The sequence below is a fragment of the Salvia hispanica genome, chromosome 6, assembly GCF_029641045.1.
Source record: "Salvia hispanica isolate PSC_SH4W2 chromosome 6, Shi_PSC_v1, whole genome shotgun sequence".
Taxonomy (NCBI): domain Eukaryota; kingdom Viridiplantae; phylum Streptophyta; class Magnoliopsida; order Lamiales; family Lamiaceae; genus Salvia; species Salvia hispanica.
This window is the reverse complement of record NC_142697.1, coordinates 45789129-45807783: the sequence shown is the minus strand read 5'-3', so window position 1 is coordinate 45807783 and position 18655 is coordinate 45789129. Positions and strand designations below refer to the sequence as shown.

General features: G+C 36.6%; 4 protein-coding genes across 6 annotated transcripts; 2 read left to right on the top strand and 2 right to left on the bottom strand.

Moving 5' to 3' along the window:
- Nucleotides 1-1721: 1721 nt before the first annotated feature.
- LOC148923940 (putative late blight resistance protein homolog R1B-16) lies at nt 1722-4632 on the top strand. The gene has a single exon (XM_089060320.1). The coding sequence runs from the start codon at nt 1808-1810 to the stop codon at nt 4457-4459; it is 2652 nt and encodes an 883-aa protein (XP_088916446.1). The 5' UTR covers nt 1722-1807; the 3' UTR covers nt 4460-4632.
- Nucleotides 4633-5649: 1017 nt separating this feature from the next.
- LOC148923939 (putative late blight resistance protein homolog R1B-12) lies at nt 5650-8465 on the top strand. Its single transcript, XM_089060680.1, has one exon. It carries the CDS (start codon nt 5705-5707, stop codon nt 8339-8341), a length of 2637 nt encoding a protein of 878 aa, XP_088916806.1. The 5' UTR covers nt 5650-5704; the 3' UTR covers nt 8342-8465.
- Nucleotides 8466-8930: 465 nt separating this feature from the next.
- Nucleotides 8931-12579, bottom strand: LOC125205280 (uncharacterized). Its single transcript, XM_048104118.2, has 10 exons — nt 12192-12579; nt 11808-11902; nt 11642-11709; nt 11517-11560; nt 11356-11433; nt 11121-11274; nt 10143-10295; nt 9948-10058; nt 9535-9600; nt 8931-9422 (listed from the first exon to the last, which is right to left on the bottom strand). Exons 1-10 carry the CDS (start codon nt 12449-12451, stop codon nt 9330-9332), a joined length of 1122 nt encoding a protein of 373 aa, XP_047960075.1. The 5' UTR covers nt 12452-12579; the 3' UTR covers nt 8931-9329.
- A 2848-nt stretch (nt 12580-15427) lies between these two features.
- LOC125207973 (uncharacterized) lies at nt 15428-18318 on the bottom strand. Of its 3 annotated transcripts, none has more exons than XM_048107501.2 (7): nt 18132-18318; nt 17849-18020; nt 17615-17655; nt 16908-17071; nt 16682-16793; nt 16424-16593; nt 15428-16346 (listed from the first exon to the last, which is right to left on the bottom strand). In XM_048107501.2, exons 2-7 carry the CDS (start codon nt 18001-18003, stop codon nt 15726-15728), a joined length of 1263 nt encoding a protein of 420 aa, XP_047963458.1. In that variant the 5' UTR covers nt 18004-18020; nt 18132-18318; the 3' UTR covers nt 15428-15725. The 3 variants fall into 3 exon arrangements, with proteins under 3 accessions (XP_047963458.1, XP_047963460.1, XP_047963459.1); XM_048107503.2 differs by having other exon boundaries at nt 17849-18016; XM_048107502.2 differs by having other exon boundaries at nt 18137-18318.
- Nucleotides 18319-18655: the final 337 nt, after the last annotated feature.

The following is an 18655-nucleotide window of genomic DNA, read 5'->3' as shown; positions in this document are numbered from 1 at the left end:
CTAATTTTGCAATATTTTAACTTTGCACCCAAGAATCATATAATTAAGTTTACGAACACATGACATTATTACAAATTACACTTGCACGTGACAACATTTCCAATTGTACTACACCATCTTAATTGGGTTGGGATGGAGACAATGGTATTAGGCCTTCTTGAAATAAAAGCATGGGCTTTACAAATATTTAAGCTTTGGTTGGGTCACTGTAATGCCATGCCTTTGGATTAGATATCTCGGCCCAATAGATATGGGCTTTACTAATAATATACTGAAATATAAAAACATAGATACAAAAGAGGTCTAATTTATACTCACTTCATTCAATAAAAATACAGTATCATTTTTGAGATGATAGAAATTTTAATATATAATTAATAGAGTATAAAAGATATAGAAAAAAGTAATTATAAATATTGAAAAATAGAGAATAAGGCTCACTTTATTAAAAGAAAAAGGTTATAAAAACTAAAAATAGCTATTATGAAATGGACTAAAATGTCTTAAGTCGTCTATTTTTAAGAGACGAGGAAGTACTATAAAAGCGTGAAAAGGATGATTTACCTACATAATTTTTATCGTATGCAGGAGTAATGGAGCTCGTAGAATTAGTTCTTGAGCATCCAAATCTTAATGTAATATTTAGGTGGTGTTCGGTTTGCAAGATAAAATAATACCAAGATACAATCTAAGATTGAGTTGTGAGATTATTTTAATCATAAGAGGTTAGTAATGACTATCCCATGATTATTCATCTAGGATTGAGTTGTGGGGTTGAATCTCATGAACCAAACATACTACAAATTTAATTCTGGATACAATCTTGCCAACCGAACACCCCCTTAGTAGATTAGAGTAGTTCTGTGTTATATACCAAGAGAGTGTTTTGATCCTCAAGATATGTGCATTTAATTACATCAATATTAGCTCTTATTTTTTTTCTTAATATTGCTTTCACTAGACTCATTACAATTAATAATATTACTTAATAAAATTGAAATCATAACAAATTCAATTAAATTTTCAAGCAATTTATTAAACTTTTCCCGAAGCAATTGTGTCAATACTTGGTGGCCAAAGCACGTAATATGCTACTCCCTCCGTCGATGACACATTTCTTAGCTGACACAGAATTTTAGAAGTTATTGGTTAATGTGTTTAATCGGAGAGAGAAGATGTGGATGTAATTATTAAAATAGACAGAGAAAGAAAGATGCATATTTTAATATGAGTGAGAAAAAGTGGTTGAGAGTATTAATTGGGGAGAGAATGTTTTCGAAAAAGGAAATGTTTCATCTTAGTTTGGACAAACTAAAAAGGAAAATATGTCATCTTAAGTGGGACAGAGGGAGTACTTCCTCCGTACCACAATAATTGTCACTTTTATTGTGGGTACGAGTTTTAATAAATGTAAAAAAAAAGTTGGTTGGAAAAGTTAGTGGAATGTGAGATCCACATTTTTATATTGGGTTTATAATAAAATGTGAGTGAAGTGAGTTAGTAGAATATTTGACTTAATTACCATTTATGGTAAAAATGAAATGTGACAATTACTTTGGGATGGACTGAAATGGAAAATGATGACAATTATTGTGGGACGGAAAGAGTAATTTCTTCAAAAAAAATTTCAAAAATCCACAACAAAAAAAAGGGTGTGCGTATTGGATAATAATTCCACAACCACACATATTTTAGCAGTACACTTTAATAATTGATCAAAGTGAATCACACTTCCCATTCATTTTCACTCATTCTTATCTCAGATTCTTTCTGCACTCTACAATAAGATTATACTATCAAATTATCAATGGCGGCTTATGCATCTCTGGTTTCTCTTATGCAGACCATCCATCAGATCGAGCATCATCCTTCCCCTCCGATTTCTATGGACAAAAAACGAGTTGAATCTCTTACTGAAATTATTGTGTTCTTGCAGGAATTTCTTGAAGGTTATAAGTCTCCTTATGCTGACGGCGATGAAGTAGATCCGTTGGAGATGCGCATCGCTGATGCAGTTTATGCGGCTGAAGATGCCATCGAATTGCACATAGTTGACCAAATTCTCCCTGCTGCCTCAGCATCAGCTGGTTCATCAACATCTGCAGAGTTGTATGAATGTCTGGTGAAGGTGATAGAGGATATGTGTTTGATCAAGAAAGAAGTGATGGAGATCAAAGATCAGCACACACAAGTAGTCTCTGCATCTACCAAGTCATCTTCTCCCTCTGGGCTGAAAAGCACAACCATGGTGGGGTTTGGTGATGTCATGCTTCAACTCATGGAGAAGCTCATTTATGGACGACCCGGGCGCCAAGTCATCCCAATTGTAGGAATGGGAGGGATTGGTAAGACCACTCTTGCCAGAAATGTTTATGAAAAACCTCTCATTGCTCACCATTTTGATATATGTGCTTGGGTTACAATATCTCAACAATATAACTCAAAAGAACTTCTTCGTGAAATTCTATCTCAAGCCAATAAAGAAGGGAAGGAAAGGTTGATTGGAATGAGAGAGGATGAAATAGGAGTATCACTTCATAAATGTTTATCATGTAGAAGGTATCTAATTGTGTTGGATGATATGTGGAGTATTGAGGCATGGGAGAAGCTACAACGCTATTTCCCTGATAATAGCAACGGTAGTCGGGTAATGGTGACAACTAGGCTATCAAATTTGGGATCTCAATTGGATAACAATTGTGGACTTCAAATGAAATTTATGGATGAGGCAAGTGGTTGGAATATGTTTTGCAAAATTGTCTTTAGGGAGAAAAGTTGCCCTTTGGAATTGGATAAAATTGGAAAGAAGATTGTGAAGGGTTGCAGAGGACTTCCATTATCAATTGCTGTGATGGGAGGTCTTTTGGAAAAAATGGAACAAACAAAAGAATGTTGGGAATCTATTAGGAGAAGCATGAGTTCATTAGTGAATTTGGAGAATGATAAGCATTGCTTGAAAATATTGAAGTTGAGCTACAACCATTTGCCGGTTTATCTTAAGTCATGCTTTTTATATTTGGGAATGTTTGAGGAGGATAGTGAAATTCGAGTATCAGGAGTCGTCAAGCTCTGGGTATCTGAAGGGTTTATAAAGCCAATAAGCGGCAAGAGCTTGGAAAAAATTGCAAAAGAGTACATGGATGAACTAGTTGATAGAAATCTAATACTTGTTCACGAGTTGGGGTCAACTGGAAACATGAAGTACTGCAAAATGCATGATTTGTTGAGAGACCTTTGCTTGAAAGAAGCTGAAAAAGAGAGGTTTTATGATGTGGTCGGGCAACATAGTCCTCAGGGCACGTGTAGCCATCGACGTGTAGCTATTCTGAATGGTACTTCAAAGGAAAAAGTGGTCGATGCCATGAAATCTAGACCATATGCCCGCACATGTATAAGTGATCGTGAAAGAGTTCGACTATGGCCCAATTTAAAATTGTTGAGGACATTGAGACTATTCGATAATGCATACTTGGCTGAGTATTCCCTCAGAAAATTATTTGAGTTGGTTAATTTGAGACTTCTTGTCGTTTGTTCTGACGGACACTCTTCCCCAGTTCTTTCTTCCATGAAACTCCCCTGGAGCCTGCAGACATTAATTTATTCTTCTCATGGACTAACAGTCAATGCACCAGTTGAAATTTGGAATATGTCTCAACTGAGGCATGTTAAGGCCATGCATACATTATGGCTTCTCCCAGATCCTCCGAGTGACAACATTGTGATTATGGAGAATCTACAAACCCTCAAAGGAATAAGTAATTTCAAGTGTGATGAGACAATGATCCGTAGAATTCCCAATATCAAGAAAATGAGACTTTATTTTGTCAAAGTTATAGGAATTGAGTTTCATGGCGATGATCACTATTGTACCCATAATATCAAACATCTGCAAATGCTGGAATCTCTTAGCTGCTATTGGTTTTTTAACGGTGATTTTTCACGAAAGCTTACCTTTCCACTCTCTCTGAAGAGTCTGACTCTTTCATTGGCTAAGGGTAGTAGTAGCAGTAGTAGAATGGAAGACATATTGGAAAAGGTAAGTATATTACCCCTTCTTCAAAAGCTCAAGTTGAGTAATGGATATTTCACAACAGGCAAATGGGAGACAGTTGAAAACCAGTTCCTTAGTCTCAAATTTTTTTCACTGGGCTACAATAATTTGGAATGTTGGACGATGGAAAGCTCTCACTTCCCATGTCTCGAGCATCTTCATCTTTCTTCCTTGCCAAATTTGAAGGAGATCCCTGCAGAAGTTGGTGAAATTCCGACACTGAAATCTGTAGTGTTGGAAGAGTGCAGCAAATCAGCAGTGAAGAGTGCGAAGAGAATGGTAGAGGAACAAGAGGAATTGCAAGGAGAAGATCAATTATCCTTTCAAGTTTCAGTTTTCAACTACAACGGTGTGGACAAAGATGAGCTGTTGAAGTTGGCTACACCCAACTTTAAACTTGTTTGGTAGTAAGATCCATTTGATTGTCAATAATAATGAAGCTTCTGTTTTTCAGAGAAAAACTCATAATTGCATCTATAGACTATATTACTAACGCGGTCTTAGGATTTAATTTTTTGTTATAAGTTAATTAGGTTGAAATTTTCAATTATTGAGGTTATTTAAAATTTTATTTTCTACTATTTTTACTTTTATTATGTTGTTCAAATTTATAAACTTGTTTTATTGTTCTATGACTTGGTCATGAATTATGTATATATATGTTTTCAATAATCTGACTCTCTTTTTTTATGCATATTTTGATGGGATTATGATCAATGTTGAACTCAGTGTTATCAAATATTGAACTCTGTTGGTTCGACGATTTGGTACTATGAATTAATTCGGTATGTATCACAACCTATTTTGATGTGCTTTAATAAATGATAAATAAGTATGCATAGAAACATAGTTTATGTTGATATTTGGTTTAATTAATTAGATATGATTGTGTTCCGTGGATATTATTGGGTTGAATAGATTGAGTCTGAAATTTAATTTCGGGATTATAATTAGTCTTGATTTATGACTCTCGGCCTTGTCGTGTAACAAAATTAGCTATTATGGGACGGATGAAAATGCTTAAAATGATCTATTTTTATGACAAGAGCAAGTACTATAAAATAATTTAAAAAGGATGATTTACCTCCATAATGAACATTGTATACTATACAAGAGTAATAGAGCTCGTAAGATTAGATCTTGGGCGTCCAAATCTTAATCTAATAGATTACATTAGTTTTGTGTTATCCACTAGGAGTGTGTTTTGATTATAACGCACCTCTATCAATATATGTGCATTTTCATCAATATTGGCTCTTATTTATTAATATTGCTATTTCTATTAGACTCATTACTTGATAAAATTGAAATAATATTTAACACATAATAAATTCAATTGAATTATAATTATAATAAAAATAAGATCATTATACCACTTAAAAAATAATCAAGCAATTTATTAGTACTAGTGGCCAAAGTGCGGAATATTAATTTATTAAATAAAAAGTTCAAAAAAGCCATAACTTTAAAAAAGGGTGTGATTATTTTAGCATGCACCAAACATTTTTTAATAGTAGTAGTAATAGTTTATTAGCTAGTGGCAATAATTGATCAAAGTGATGTCCTAGAGCATACTTCCCATTCATTTTCACCTGTTCTTCCTTCATTTTCTTTCTACATTCTCAAAAAAAAGATTTTACTATCTAATTATCAATGGCGGCTTATGCAGCTCTGGTTTCTGTTATGCAGACCATCCATCAGATCGAGCATCATCCTTCCCCTCCGATTTCTATGGACAAAAAGCAAGTTGAATCTCTCAATGAAATTGTTATGTTTTTGCAGGAATTTCTTGAAGGATATAAGTCTCCTTATGCTGAGGAGGATGAAGCAGATCCCTTGGAGATGCGCATCGCTGATGCAGCTTATGCAGCTGAAGATGCCATCGAATTGCGCATAGTTGACCAAATTCTCCCTGCTGCCTCAGCATCAGCTGGTTCATCAACTTCTGCAGACTTGTATGAAAGTCTGGTGAAGGTGATAGAGGATATGTATTCGATCAAGAAAGAAGTGATGGAGATCGTTGCAACCAAAGATCAGCCGCAAACACAAGTCTCACCATCTTCATATGCATCTACCAAGTCATCATCTCCCTCTGGGCTGAAAAGCACAGCCATGGTGGGGTTTGATGATGTCATGCTTCAACTCATGGAGAAGCTCATTTACGGACCACCCGGTCGCCAAGTCATCCCAATCATGGGAATGGGAGGGATTGGTAAGACCACTCTTGCTAGAAATGTTTATGAAAAACCTCTTATTACTCACCATTTTGATATATGTGCTTGGGTTACGATTTCTCAACAATATAACACAAAAGAACTTCTTTGTGAAATTCTATCTCAAGCCAATAAAGAAGGGAAGGAAAGGTTGAGTCAAATGAGAGAGGATGAAGTAGGAGTATCACTTCATAAATGTTTAACATGTAGAAGGTATCTAGTTGTGTTGGATGATATGTGGAGTATTGAGGCATGGGAGAAGCTACAACGCTATTTTCCTAATAATAGTAATGGAAGTCGGGTAATGGTGACAACTAGGCTATCAAATTTGGGATCTCAATTGGATAACAATTGCGGCCATGAAATGAAGTTTATGGATGAGAAAAGTAGTTGGAATATGTTTTGCAAAATTGTATTTGGGGGAAAAGCTTGTCCTTTGGAATTGGAAAATATTGGAAAGATGATTGTGGAGAGTTGCAAAGGACTTCCATTATCCATTGTTGTGATGGGAGGTCTTTTGGAAAAAATGGAACAAACAGAAGAATGTTGGGAATCTATTAGGAGAAGCATGAGTTCATTAGTGAATTTGGAGAATGATAAGCATTGTTTGAAAATACTGAAGTTGAGCTATAGCCATTTGCCAATTTATCTTAAGCCATGCTATTTATATCTGGGAATGTTCGAGGAGGATAGTAAAATTCGAGTATCGAGAGTCATCGAGCTATGGGTATCTGAAGGGTTTATAAAGCCAATAAGCGGCAAGAGCTTGGAAACAATTGCAAAAGAGTACATGGATGAACTAGTTGATAGAAATCTAATTCTCATTCACGAGTTGGGGTCAACTGGAAACATGAAGTACTGCAAAATCCATGATTTACTGAGAGACCTTTGCTTGAAAGAAGCTGAAAGGGAGAGGTTTTATGATGTGGTCAGGGAACATAATCCTCAAGGTACGTGTAGCCAACGACGTGTAGCTATCCTGGGAAGTACTTCGAAGGAGAAAGTGGTTGATGCCATGAAATCTAGACCATATGCTCGTACATGTATAAGTGATCGAGAAAGAGTTCAACTGTTGCCCAATTTGAAATTGTTGAGGACACTGAGACTATATGATGATGAATACTTTTCTGAGTATTTCCTTGGAAAATTATTTGAGTTGGTTAATTTAAGACTTCTTGTCGTTTGTTGTGACGGATACTCTTCCCAGGTTCCTTCTTCCATGAAACTCCTCTGGAGCCTGCAAACGTTAATTGTTTCTTATGGAGTAATAGTTAATGCACCTATTGAAATTTGGAATATGTCTCAACTTAGGCATGTTAAGGCCATGCATGCATTATGGTATCTCCCAGATCCTCCGAGTGACAACATTGAGATTATGGAGAATCTACAAACCCTCAAAGGAGTAGTGAATTTCAAGTGTGATGAGACGATGGTCCGTAGAATTCCCAATATCAAGAAATTAACCCTTCATTTTCTCAAAGATTCGGGAATTGAGTTTCATGGCGTTGATCACTACTGTATCCATAATATCAAACATCTGCAAACGTTGGAATCTCTTAGCTGCTCTTGGCATTCAAACTGTGATTTGTCGCGAAATCTTACCTTTCCACACTCTCTTAAGAGCCTCACTCTTTCATTGGCTGATGAAAGTAGAATGGAAGACATAATGGAAAAGGTAAGTACATTACCCCTTCTTCGAAAGCTCAAGTTGACTCGTGGATATTTCACAACAGGCAAATGGGAGACCGTTGAAGACCAATTCCCGAGTCTCAAATATTTGTCACTATGCTACATTGATTTGGAATGTTGGATGATGGAAAGCTATCACTTCCCATGTCTCGAGCACCTCGAGCTCTCTTCCATGCCGGAGTTGAAGGAGATCCCTGCAGAAGTTGGTGAAATTCCGACACTGAAATCTGTGGTGTTGGATAATTGCAATGAATCAGTGGTGAAGAGCGCAAAGAGAATGGTAGAGGAGCAAGAGGAATTGCAAGGAGAAGAACAACTATCCTTTCAAGTTACAGCTTACTGCAAAAAGCTGCAGAGCTTGACAACCCCCAACTTTAAAGTTTTTTGATACTTTGATAGTGAGATCCCTTTGATTGTCAATAACAATGAAGTTTTTGTTTTTCATGTTGAGAATACTCATAATTGCATCTAGACACACTTATATGTCTATATTACTAATGTGGTCTTAGGATTTAACTTTTTGTTAATAAGATTTTTTTGGTCATTTAAAATTCTATTTCATACTATTATTATGTAGTTAAGATTTGTTTCATTTTCCCTTTTTTCCCCTGTATTCTTTCCCCTTAAATAGTCCATTAAAAAGGCCAAATTGCAATTAAATTCAATAATTGGACAGAGAGAGGAAAATGTAAGACCCAACTACTTTCAAAGTTAAAGGTTAAATCTATTTTTCCAATTATTTCATAAATTTGAACCCAGTACTCATATAATTAAGTTTACCCACACATAATACAAAGCAAAATATTCAAAACAAACCTCATTGATATAGCATACTATAAGTAGATACTACAAATGTACACACAAAAAAGTAACATTATGCCCACTTCACAAATCTCCATTTTTTCATAATTACAAATATATATCACCAGATTTTAAATTGTAGTAGTAAACAACCAAATGTTAAAACATCATATCGCTCAAAACAAAAATGCAAGAAATTTTCATTATCTAAAAAACCCTATTTTTTTCTGGCAAAGCAGAGAGTTTACACCACAAAACCAATACACCATCCTCAAAACCCAGAATTTGATGATAAAAAACAAAAAACACAAAAATCAAGAACCAAAAAACCAACCTATGATCCATTTTTTTAGTAGTAAGAAACTGTAGAGAAAAAAAACTAGCAGCTGAAGCGTTTGCCTCACAAAATATGGGAAATAAACTAGTTGCTGCAAAAGAAATGAAGGAAAAATAAATAAATAAATAAACACAGCCACATGGTATTAGAAAAATACATGTGACAGACGATTAAGGCCCGAGGCTTCAAATGTACAAATAAGTTCCAACTGCTCGACTGCTCCCATCTCGTCTTCTTCCTATTGTCCCTCTAGAACTGCAGACTTTATCCAGTCCAGAGCTGCAGCATCGGCCTCTGAATCCACAGAGGCGTAGGAAGGAGTGAGTGAAACCTGTTTCGAGATATGCAGAAATCGTTAACTCCCAATAATCCTATTTTCAATCACAGTGGAAAAGAGATGTTGTCGTTTGCCAGACACAGATTTAGCAATAAAACAGACTTACAAAGCCATTCTCAACGGCCTTGAAATCCAGATCCTCGCTATCTTCCTTGTTGTCCTTTGGGAGCATCTGAACAATAAAATAGTCGAGTCATTCATCAAGCCAGTCAACAGAACAGTGCTCGGTGAAATTTTTCTCAAACCGATGTAGATTTCAAACAGAGGCAAAGAAAATCGTTGTAATCACCTTGATGGAAAATGATATTTATGAGGCCACATGATTCGAACAACCTCAAAATTATAATACAAAGGAGCGGACAACAATTTTTTCGTTTAAAGCAGAGTAAGATCTTTTCGAGAAAGCAATTCAATAAGGATTATTAGGCAACTCTTCACCAATCGTGATCTTAAAGCATAGCAAAGAGTAAAAACATTGGACACTGCCACTTATCTACGTTGGAATGTAGGATATTTTACCTCTGCACGGAAGTACTTGACTGTCTTTTTGAAGTGAGCTTTCGGTGATACACCAACTGATTCCACAACCTCAATGTCCTTTTTCTGAGTTGTCAGGCGACGAGCAGCACCCTGGGGATTAAAGCATCAAAGTAACTGTCACATCGAGCACTAGTAAAAGATAAACAACATGTTGGCGATATATAGACTACCCACAGCAGCAGATGCGTCACGGCTGAGTTGGGCAATATTCAGTCCCATGGGTGGCTGACCGCCAGTGAAACGTGCAGCAGCCTGGGCTCTGGTGTTTGAAACGGCTTGCCAGTTGAGGTTGGACCTCCAGTGGCTTCTCTTGGTAACTTTGACTCCCTGTTGAGTTATATTGCAACGATGCCATACGTTTTGCACCCAAACAATATTCAATCAGTTCTCACCATAGAACAGAACATTATTATCAAAGTAGTGCAAAGAGAAATCAGAATCCGTGAACCGGCATTAACTATTCACATGAGCTGCAAAAGAGCGATTTTTTTCAGGTCCAAGGTTTTTAGAATAGGAATATATTACAACCTCAAACAGTTTGGAGTGGCGAAAAGGATAGTGTAAATTAGTTCCCCACATAAATCATGCGCTTCAATGGGGCACAATTAAAAACTTTAAAGCGCTACTGTGATTATGATAGTTTCACACAATGAACCAAATCATTCAGCATCAAGTATCAAGAATCAAAGACAGCATTAAGAACAGTAATACTTCATCGAAGCAAGTCTTATATTTTGTGAAAGAAACAATTAACCAAGCAATGCTAATATAACAAAGCATGGCAACCGTTTATCCATCATTTCAAAGAGAATATAAATTCAGCAAGATCTATCATCCCAGTTCGTGTCACCTATAAAATGAAAGAGAATAACTAGCACAAGTACTATTACAATAATCCTTGTACGAAATTCAAACAGTACTTTTACAGGACGCACGATACAGGGATATGAAGGCCTAACCATAAAAATTAAGAAGCCACGAGCATGAAATTAGTCAAAAAAACATAAGTATGAGGCTTATAAAGTAAAAAAAAGGACTTTTAGTTAGTTCTTTCTACAGATTAACACGAAAAATTAACATTTCAGTGCCATGTATCATACACATCCAAAAACTGAAACTTTTATCAGTGTGAATAAGATAATAATACCGAACCTTGTTTGCAGAGGGTGACGTCGGAAGTTCCAAGTCCAACGAGAAACCTTTTGGGAATACCCCCTTCTCTATATCTCTCATGGCTGCCTTTATTATCGGTAAGCACACAGTCACAGCATCCTTGAAGTCACTTTCCTGACTTTCATCCTTCTGCCTGCAATAGTTTGCTATCAAATCCAATCACACACAGTGGGAGCGTAAAAAATTAAAAAATCTTGCAAGAATAAGAACAAACCAGTTAAGCGATATTGAGATGGCCGGCACTCCATAAACCAGGGCTTCCCTAGCTCCAGCAACAACGCTCGAATAATACCTACATTAACATGTTGTCCTTATACTACAGATATACAAATATCACTGCGACACAAAGACTTAAGCATAAAGGCACCAACTTACATGTGGTGTCCAAAGCTCGAACCCTTGTTGATACCACTTACAACCTACACGAAAGAAACAAGACGACATCATTAACAGACAAGCAACACCTAAAATAACTTACGGACTTAAGGCAGGATGAATACCAAGAGAGGCTTTGTCCACGAAAACAGTGCACCGGATAACGCTAGCGATACACAATCCACCGGAGTTCCTGAAAGTGGCATACAGCACAACGGTTGCTTCAATACCACACACCCCCATAAAATTCAACCTTAAACAACATTCAAACAAATCGAACCAAAGGCGTACCAGAAATTTCATATGCCGTGGCTCCCTTAATCTGCACTGAAGCCACCTCAATAGTCTCCTTGAGCGACACCGAATGCCCTGACATCGATTTATCCCTACATTTGCCCTCTTATGCAAATCAGCAAAAACTCCAAAAAAAAAAAAAAATCAAACAAAAATATTCAGCATTTCGCCCCAAAATATCAATGGAAAACGCAAAGATGAATTCAATCAAATGATAAGATTTACAAAAACAAATTAGAAAAACACCCTTCCCAAATCAATTTCAGCTAAAAAACATGATTGAAAATGCATCAAAACATTAAATAACCACGCAAAATCAATAATTTACGATAAAATTGAAAATGAAAAAAGGGGGGAAAGGAAAAGGAGAAGGATAATTACGATTGAGGGGCGATGACGTTGACATTGTAAGCGCCTTCCTCGACGAGCGCATTGACCAGAAAGGAGAGCCCGGGGGATTCAATTCCATCGCTATTGGTGACAAAAATCACGGGCTTCGAGCTGTCCTCGCCCTCGGAGGAGGAGGGGAGGGCGGAATCGTCGTCGGCCTTGGACGAAACGGCGTCGTCTTCGCCCGGCTTGCGATTCGCGAGCGCTTGCTGGAGATTGGAAACGAGGCCGGCAGGGAGTAAGTTGTTCATTTTGGGAGTGAAATAGGGGGGAAAAGGGGAAAAGGAAGTGGAATCTGACTGGAAATTGTGATGATGAGGAGATGGTAAAAGAGGGGTGGATTAGTGAATGGGGGGATTTGGAAAATCAAAGCTACTGTAGGGGGAAAGGGAGAGGGGCTATAATGAGGTGAGGTTGGGAGAGAGAGGGCGCGATTCAACCGCTGGTAATTTTGGGAGTTTTTTACAGAGAGAGGGGGGAATTGAGGGCTGCCATTGGCGCGTGGTGAGCACTAGCTTGAGCTTGCAGTTGGGATTTTGATTACCGGTGATTTTATTTTTTTCCTATGTCGGTTTTGAATAATTTATTTACTACTACTCCCTCCGTCCGCTTAAAGATGACACGTTTTTCTTTTTAGTTTGTCCCAAATAAGATGACACATTTCCTTTTTTTGTAACTTTCTCCCTCCAATTAATACACTCAACCACTTTTTTAACTCCTATTAAAATATTCATCTTTCTTTATCTCTCTACTTTAATACTTACGTCTATTTTCTCTCTCTCCAATTAAACACTTTAACCAATAACTCCTAAAATCTCGTGCCGGCTAAGCAATGTGTCATCTTAGCCGGGACGGAGGGAGTACTATTTAATTACTCCCTCCTTTGTTTAAAAATAGGAAGGTTTAAAACGCAAGGGTTTTATTGCACAATTTAGTAAAGTAAGAGAGAGTGGAAGAAAAATTGGTAAAACAAGAGAAAGGGATGGAAAAATAGATAAAATAAGAGAGGGGGAGAAAAAAGTAATGGAATTAATGTTAGTGGATCATGGAGTCCATTTTAAGTTGTTAATTATAGTGGTATAAGTGGTAAATAAATTGATGTGTATGGGTGTAAAGATTTTCTAAAATACTCCCTCCGTTTCTTCATAGTTGAGTCATTTTTCCATTCCGTGAAGTTTCTCCATAGTTGAGTCATTTACATATATGGTAACTTTTTTCTCTATCTTACTTTACGCTCTCTTATTTTATTCTCTCTACTTTATTCTCTCTACCTTTTCCTCTCTCTTACTTTTTTATCTATTTATTTTACACTCCCAACATTCATTTCTAAAACTTCGTGCCGAAAAGTTCCGCCTCAACTATGAAGAAACGGAGGAAATAAAAAGTTTGAAAATTGCTATTTTTAATAAATAGACTAAAATAGAAAGAGTTGTTATCTTTAAAATACGGAGGGGGAGGGAGTATATACTTACCTAGTTCTATTATGCGATAGAGGCTATAATTGAGAGTGTGCTGATTTTTAATATATTGAAATGAAAAACTAAAATATTTTTAGGGTGAGGATTCTTTAGTGTACGGTTTATTTCGTACAACAATAAATTAGATATTGAAGTAATATTGGTCTAAAGGGAGCAAAATCATGTTATGTGGGCACAAAAATGCATGTTTGAGATTGAATAGACTATTGATTACTCTCTTAAATGCCGCGGATTATACATTCAATTACTTATTTGTTGAAGTAAATAAGTACTAACATAAAGGAAAACGACCATTTAAATAGAGTATAAATCACTACACATTAATATTAAGAGAAATGATTTTTTTGACATTATGGATATATATTAAATCACAAACTACTATACATCACTACATGAGAACATGGTATATTTATTTAGCATGTGTAAGTTTCATTCCGCATTATGTAACGCTTAAAAAATTGTGAAGAGTACATGACATAAACATTGCAAGTTGTAACCGTCAAAATAAGAATAAAAAACTATTTGTTGTAAAAAAAACTATTACTACCTGTTTCACCGAGACATTTATTTTAGTAATATATAAAATTAAAAAATATTACTCCCTTCGTCCCTTATTAAGAGTCATATTTTTTTATTTTGGTCTCTCCACAATTAAGAGTCACACTTCATTTTTACCATAAATATTAAATAGGTCTCACATTCCATTAACTCAATTCACTCACATTTTATTATAAAATCAATATAAAAAATGGGTCTCACATTCCACTAACTTTTTTAACAAACTTTTCTTTACATTTCTTAAAACTCGTGCCCGGTCAAAGTGTGACTCTTAATCGGGGACGAAGAGAGTATTATCCTATAAATAAAATAATAGAAAACAATTGTTTAAATTTGACGGTTGCGTCCCCGTGGGTCCCACCTCCCGAATCTCTAGTGAAAAAAACTTTTTGACTGGAGCGTGAAGACGACCGCTAAAGACAGCGCGTGAGGTCGTCGTAGGATGATTCTGCAGCACACCACGTGGCGGAGACCCATTAGGTGTCTATTTCCATGATGTTTTGTTGTGATATTTGTATAATCATCAATAAATATGCCAATTTTGATCATAATCAAATGCTACTAATACACTGCTAGTGATGTTTAGTGGATACTAATAGTATGGGTATGTCTCTGACTTTTGTAACACATAATAATGATTTGGTTCTTATTTTCACAAAGTATAAGGTTGTTTTGTTTCCCTCTACATGATTCTTGATTTTGACTAATTAAATGTAATCAAGATTGGTTTTTGTGCTCATCTTTTGAAAGAGTGTATATGTAGGTTGATATTTTTTTATATAAAAATCTTATGTCATACAAAGTTTAATGATTCACATTAAATATTAATAGCTACAAAGCAAGAGTTAACATTTGATAATTTATCCATGTACTATATACTATGAAGTGTACATAAATAATAGTAATGAAAACAATTCATGTTTACCATTCGTATTCTACACAAAAATATTAATGTTACTGTTGGAAGTGAGCACTATAATAGTAAATGTGAACAATATTAATAACCTTTTTTTGCGAATATTATATTTTAGGAAATACTAATATTACCAACAAGGAAAAAAAATACTAGTGCCAATAACTTCACGGAAAATATTAATATGCTCCAAAAATTAAGCTTTCAAAAGCTACTAAAACAAAGAAATAATTTATGCTAAGCACAACAATAATCAAATAAAATAACATGAAGCGAACTTAGTCAAAAAAACATTTCCACTCTAATCAATAAGTCGAAAGTTCAAGTCATCACCGAGGGCAGAGAATCGTTATTGATCCTCTTTTTCAAAAAAAAAAATCTTGTAAAGATGACAAGCTTTTACAATGTGCTGAATAATCATCCGAGGATCAGAATTACAACCATAGAGTGGTACCATAATTTGACTATAAAGAAAAACACTACTCACTTAAAACAGATAGATATAAAAAATTTCTTAGCAGATCAGTCCTACACTTCGAAAAATCGAAACATCTACCTCTAGAACTCCAGCACGGCTCATTTCCGGTAGGGGTGGAACCGGCCACTTGTGCCGTTGCCATTCCCATATCCTTTGCCACCTCCGTATCCACCACCAGCACTCGCTCCTCCACCACCTGCGCCTGCACTCCCACTGCCGCCACCAGCACCGCCTCCATAGCCTTTCACAGAGCCACCATAGCCTCCATTGCCGCTGCTGCTGCCTCCAAAGCCTTTACCGCCGTCATATCCACCACCTGGGCCGCCACCATAGCCTTTACCTACACCGTATCCAGCAGCTCCCCCGTAGCCAACGGGAGCCCCATAGCCGCCACTTGCATATGCACCACCACCGTACATTGGTCCACCAAATCCGTAGCCATAGCCATATCCACCATACCCTGCAGCTGCTGCTGCGTAAAATCCTGAAGCTCCACCAGCGTAATTTCCAGGGTAGTTTCCGTAACCGCCATAGCCACCATAGCTTCCATAACCACCATAGCCTCCTCTTCCCATTTTTCCACCATAGCCACCGCCAAAACCTTCTGAACCACCACCAAAATTGCCAGAAGATCTTGAACTGCTACTTCCACGATGAAACCGGCCTTCATTTGAATTATCGAATCCTGATCTCTTTGGCTCAGCCCTCTTTATTTCAACCTGGCATTATTAATATATGATGATCAGTCACCTTACCATACCGTAAGTGCAATAATACAGTAGATCATTAGACTCACTTGCTTTCCACCAAGTTCATGCATACGACCATCAGAGAATATTTTTTCAACAGAGTCTTCGCTTTCAAAGGTTACAAATCCAAAGCCCCTTGACCGATTAGTTTTGTGGTCCAGCATAATTTGGTGCTCGACAATGTTACCATAGGAAGAGAAATAATCCCTCAAATCATCTACAATACAGTATTAATAGATATCTGGTAAACATAAGTTTGTATTCTATAGAAAGACCAAGAAGAAATTATGTCACGCGAGAATTACCTTCAGTTAATGACAATGGAAGGCCACCCACAAATATTTTCCTTGTCTTTGACACACCTCCTCTACCTTGCATGCCACCACCCTCTCTAGGGACCGTTCTTTTTACTTCAACCTGTTTTGTAAGTGCAAAAGTAAGTCACACGTTGACTGTTTTCCATGAAAACAAATATACTAATATGCAATAAAAATCTAATTTCTCTCAGTCTAATTAAAAAGAAATTCTTACCGATCTACCATCAATGATATGTTCTTCCTGTAAAACCTTGTCTGCAACTTCTGGATCGGCAAAAGTTACAAACCCAAAACCACGAGGTCTTCCTGAGATTTTGTCCAACATTATCACAGAATCTGTAATTTCCCCATACTTGCTAAAATACCTGTTGAAGGACTCTGCAAAGGATAGTGCCCAAAATATATAAGCATAATAGTCTTCTGGGATGCTACTTGAGACATTACGCAGACGAAATTTACAAATCCAACACCACCAGATAATAGAAAGACTGCTTTGCCCACCACATTAAAAATCCAAGCATAAGTAACAAGAACATAATGACCTCAGTATAACCTGAGTGCTATGTGCCATTTCTGAACTTTGAATTCTTGCTATTATGCGTCTACATCTAATTTAGCACGGTAGCAGAACCACTAGCATAGCAATGAACATAGTATTCCCAAATCCCAATATACAAATATCTAAACATGCATATGAGCTACTAGCCTACTTGCATTACAATAAAAGAAGACATATATTACTGCATTTTAGCATTACCAAGCTGCCATAGACCTTCATTCTATCTATCGAAAGCTGAAATATGATTTTAACGAACCACCAAATTAACCGAAGAATTCAATAAATGTCCATTGATCCTGTTCACTAACAACAATGCATTAACAAGCAAAACAAAACGGAGATAAGCAGATACGCATTCTAACCTTCCGAAGTCTCCCAAGCAATGCCACCGACGAAAAGTTTTCTATCACAACAAAAAAACCAACAGTTACTACAATTTCTTCACATCCTCTCTATTTTTTTTTCTTGGGGATCTCACCCAAACCCTCGACCTCACCCCTCATAACACAGCAACAATACCAAACTAATCAAAGCATTTTCAATTTTCTAATTTCGAGACCTAACACGGACACAATGCTAAGCTAACACAAACTAACCCTGCAGACGACGAAGAATCGTGCTTTATCCCTGCACTATCATCTATGTTATCAATTGAACCGTAGTTCCCCTCTTCCGCGCCGTAATGCCCTTCATACTGCGGCTCATCTTCGCCGTAAACGGCGACGTTTTGGTCGGGCACACCGTAATCCATTCTGTTCTATTTCCTACCTATACAAAAGGAGAAGAATTTAGAAACACCTGCAAATAATTTCTTCACCCGTTTTTACAATTTTGCCTCTTTTTTGAGGGAAATCCTAAACAAGGACCTGAACAAATTACCTAACTCGAAAGCTAGCTAGAAATTTACTAATCGCTGAAGGTGGAGAGGATCGATGGAGATGGAGCTCCAAGCTGCGGTGTCGTTTTCGTGAAAAATTTGGGGGTTGTTGAAACCCTAGCTGCTTTCTTTCTCTTCTTTCTACGGAATTCAATTTTTTTCCCGTCCTGATTTTACAGAGAATTTTTTTTTCCGTTACTTTTTTTTTTCTCCTTTTTATAGTAAGGGCAGTTAGATTTTATTGGGCTTTCTTATTGGGGCGATTTTTGTTAGGACAGTTATTTCCATTCTCTCTTTTTTTGGCCCATCTCTCATTTTCTCTCTCATGAAATTATACTATTATTAAATATATTTAAAGGTTTGTGTTAAAATGACTACCCCTATTAAAATGATAACGTGACAACGCTTATACAGCAATATTACAAACACTACACAGCAATCTATAGATTGCTGTCTAACGTGTTGGATATTGCTGTTCAAGAAAAATTGTTGTTTAAAGGCCAGCAGATTGTTGCCCGTCTTTTTT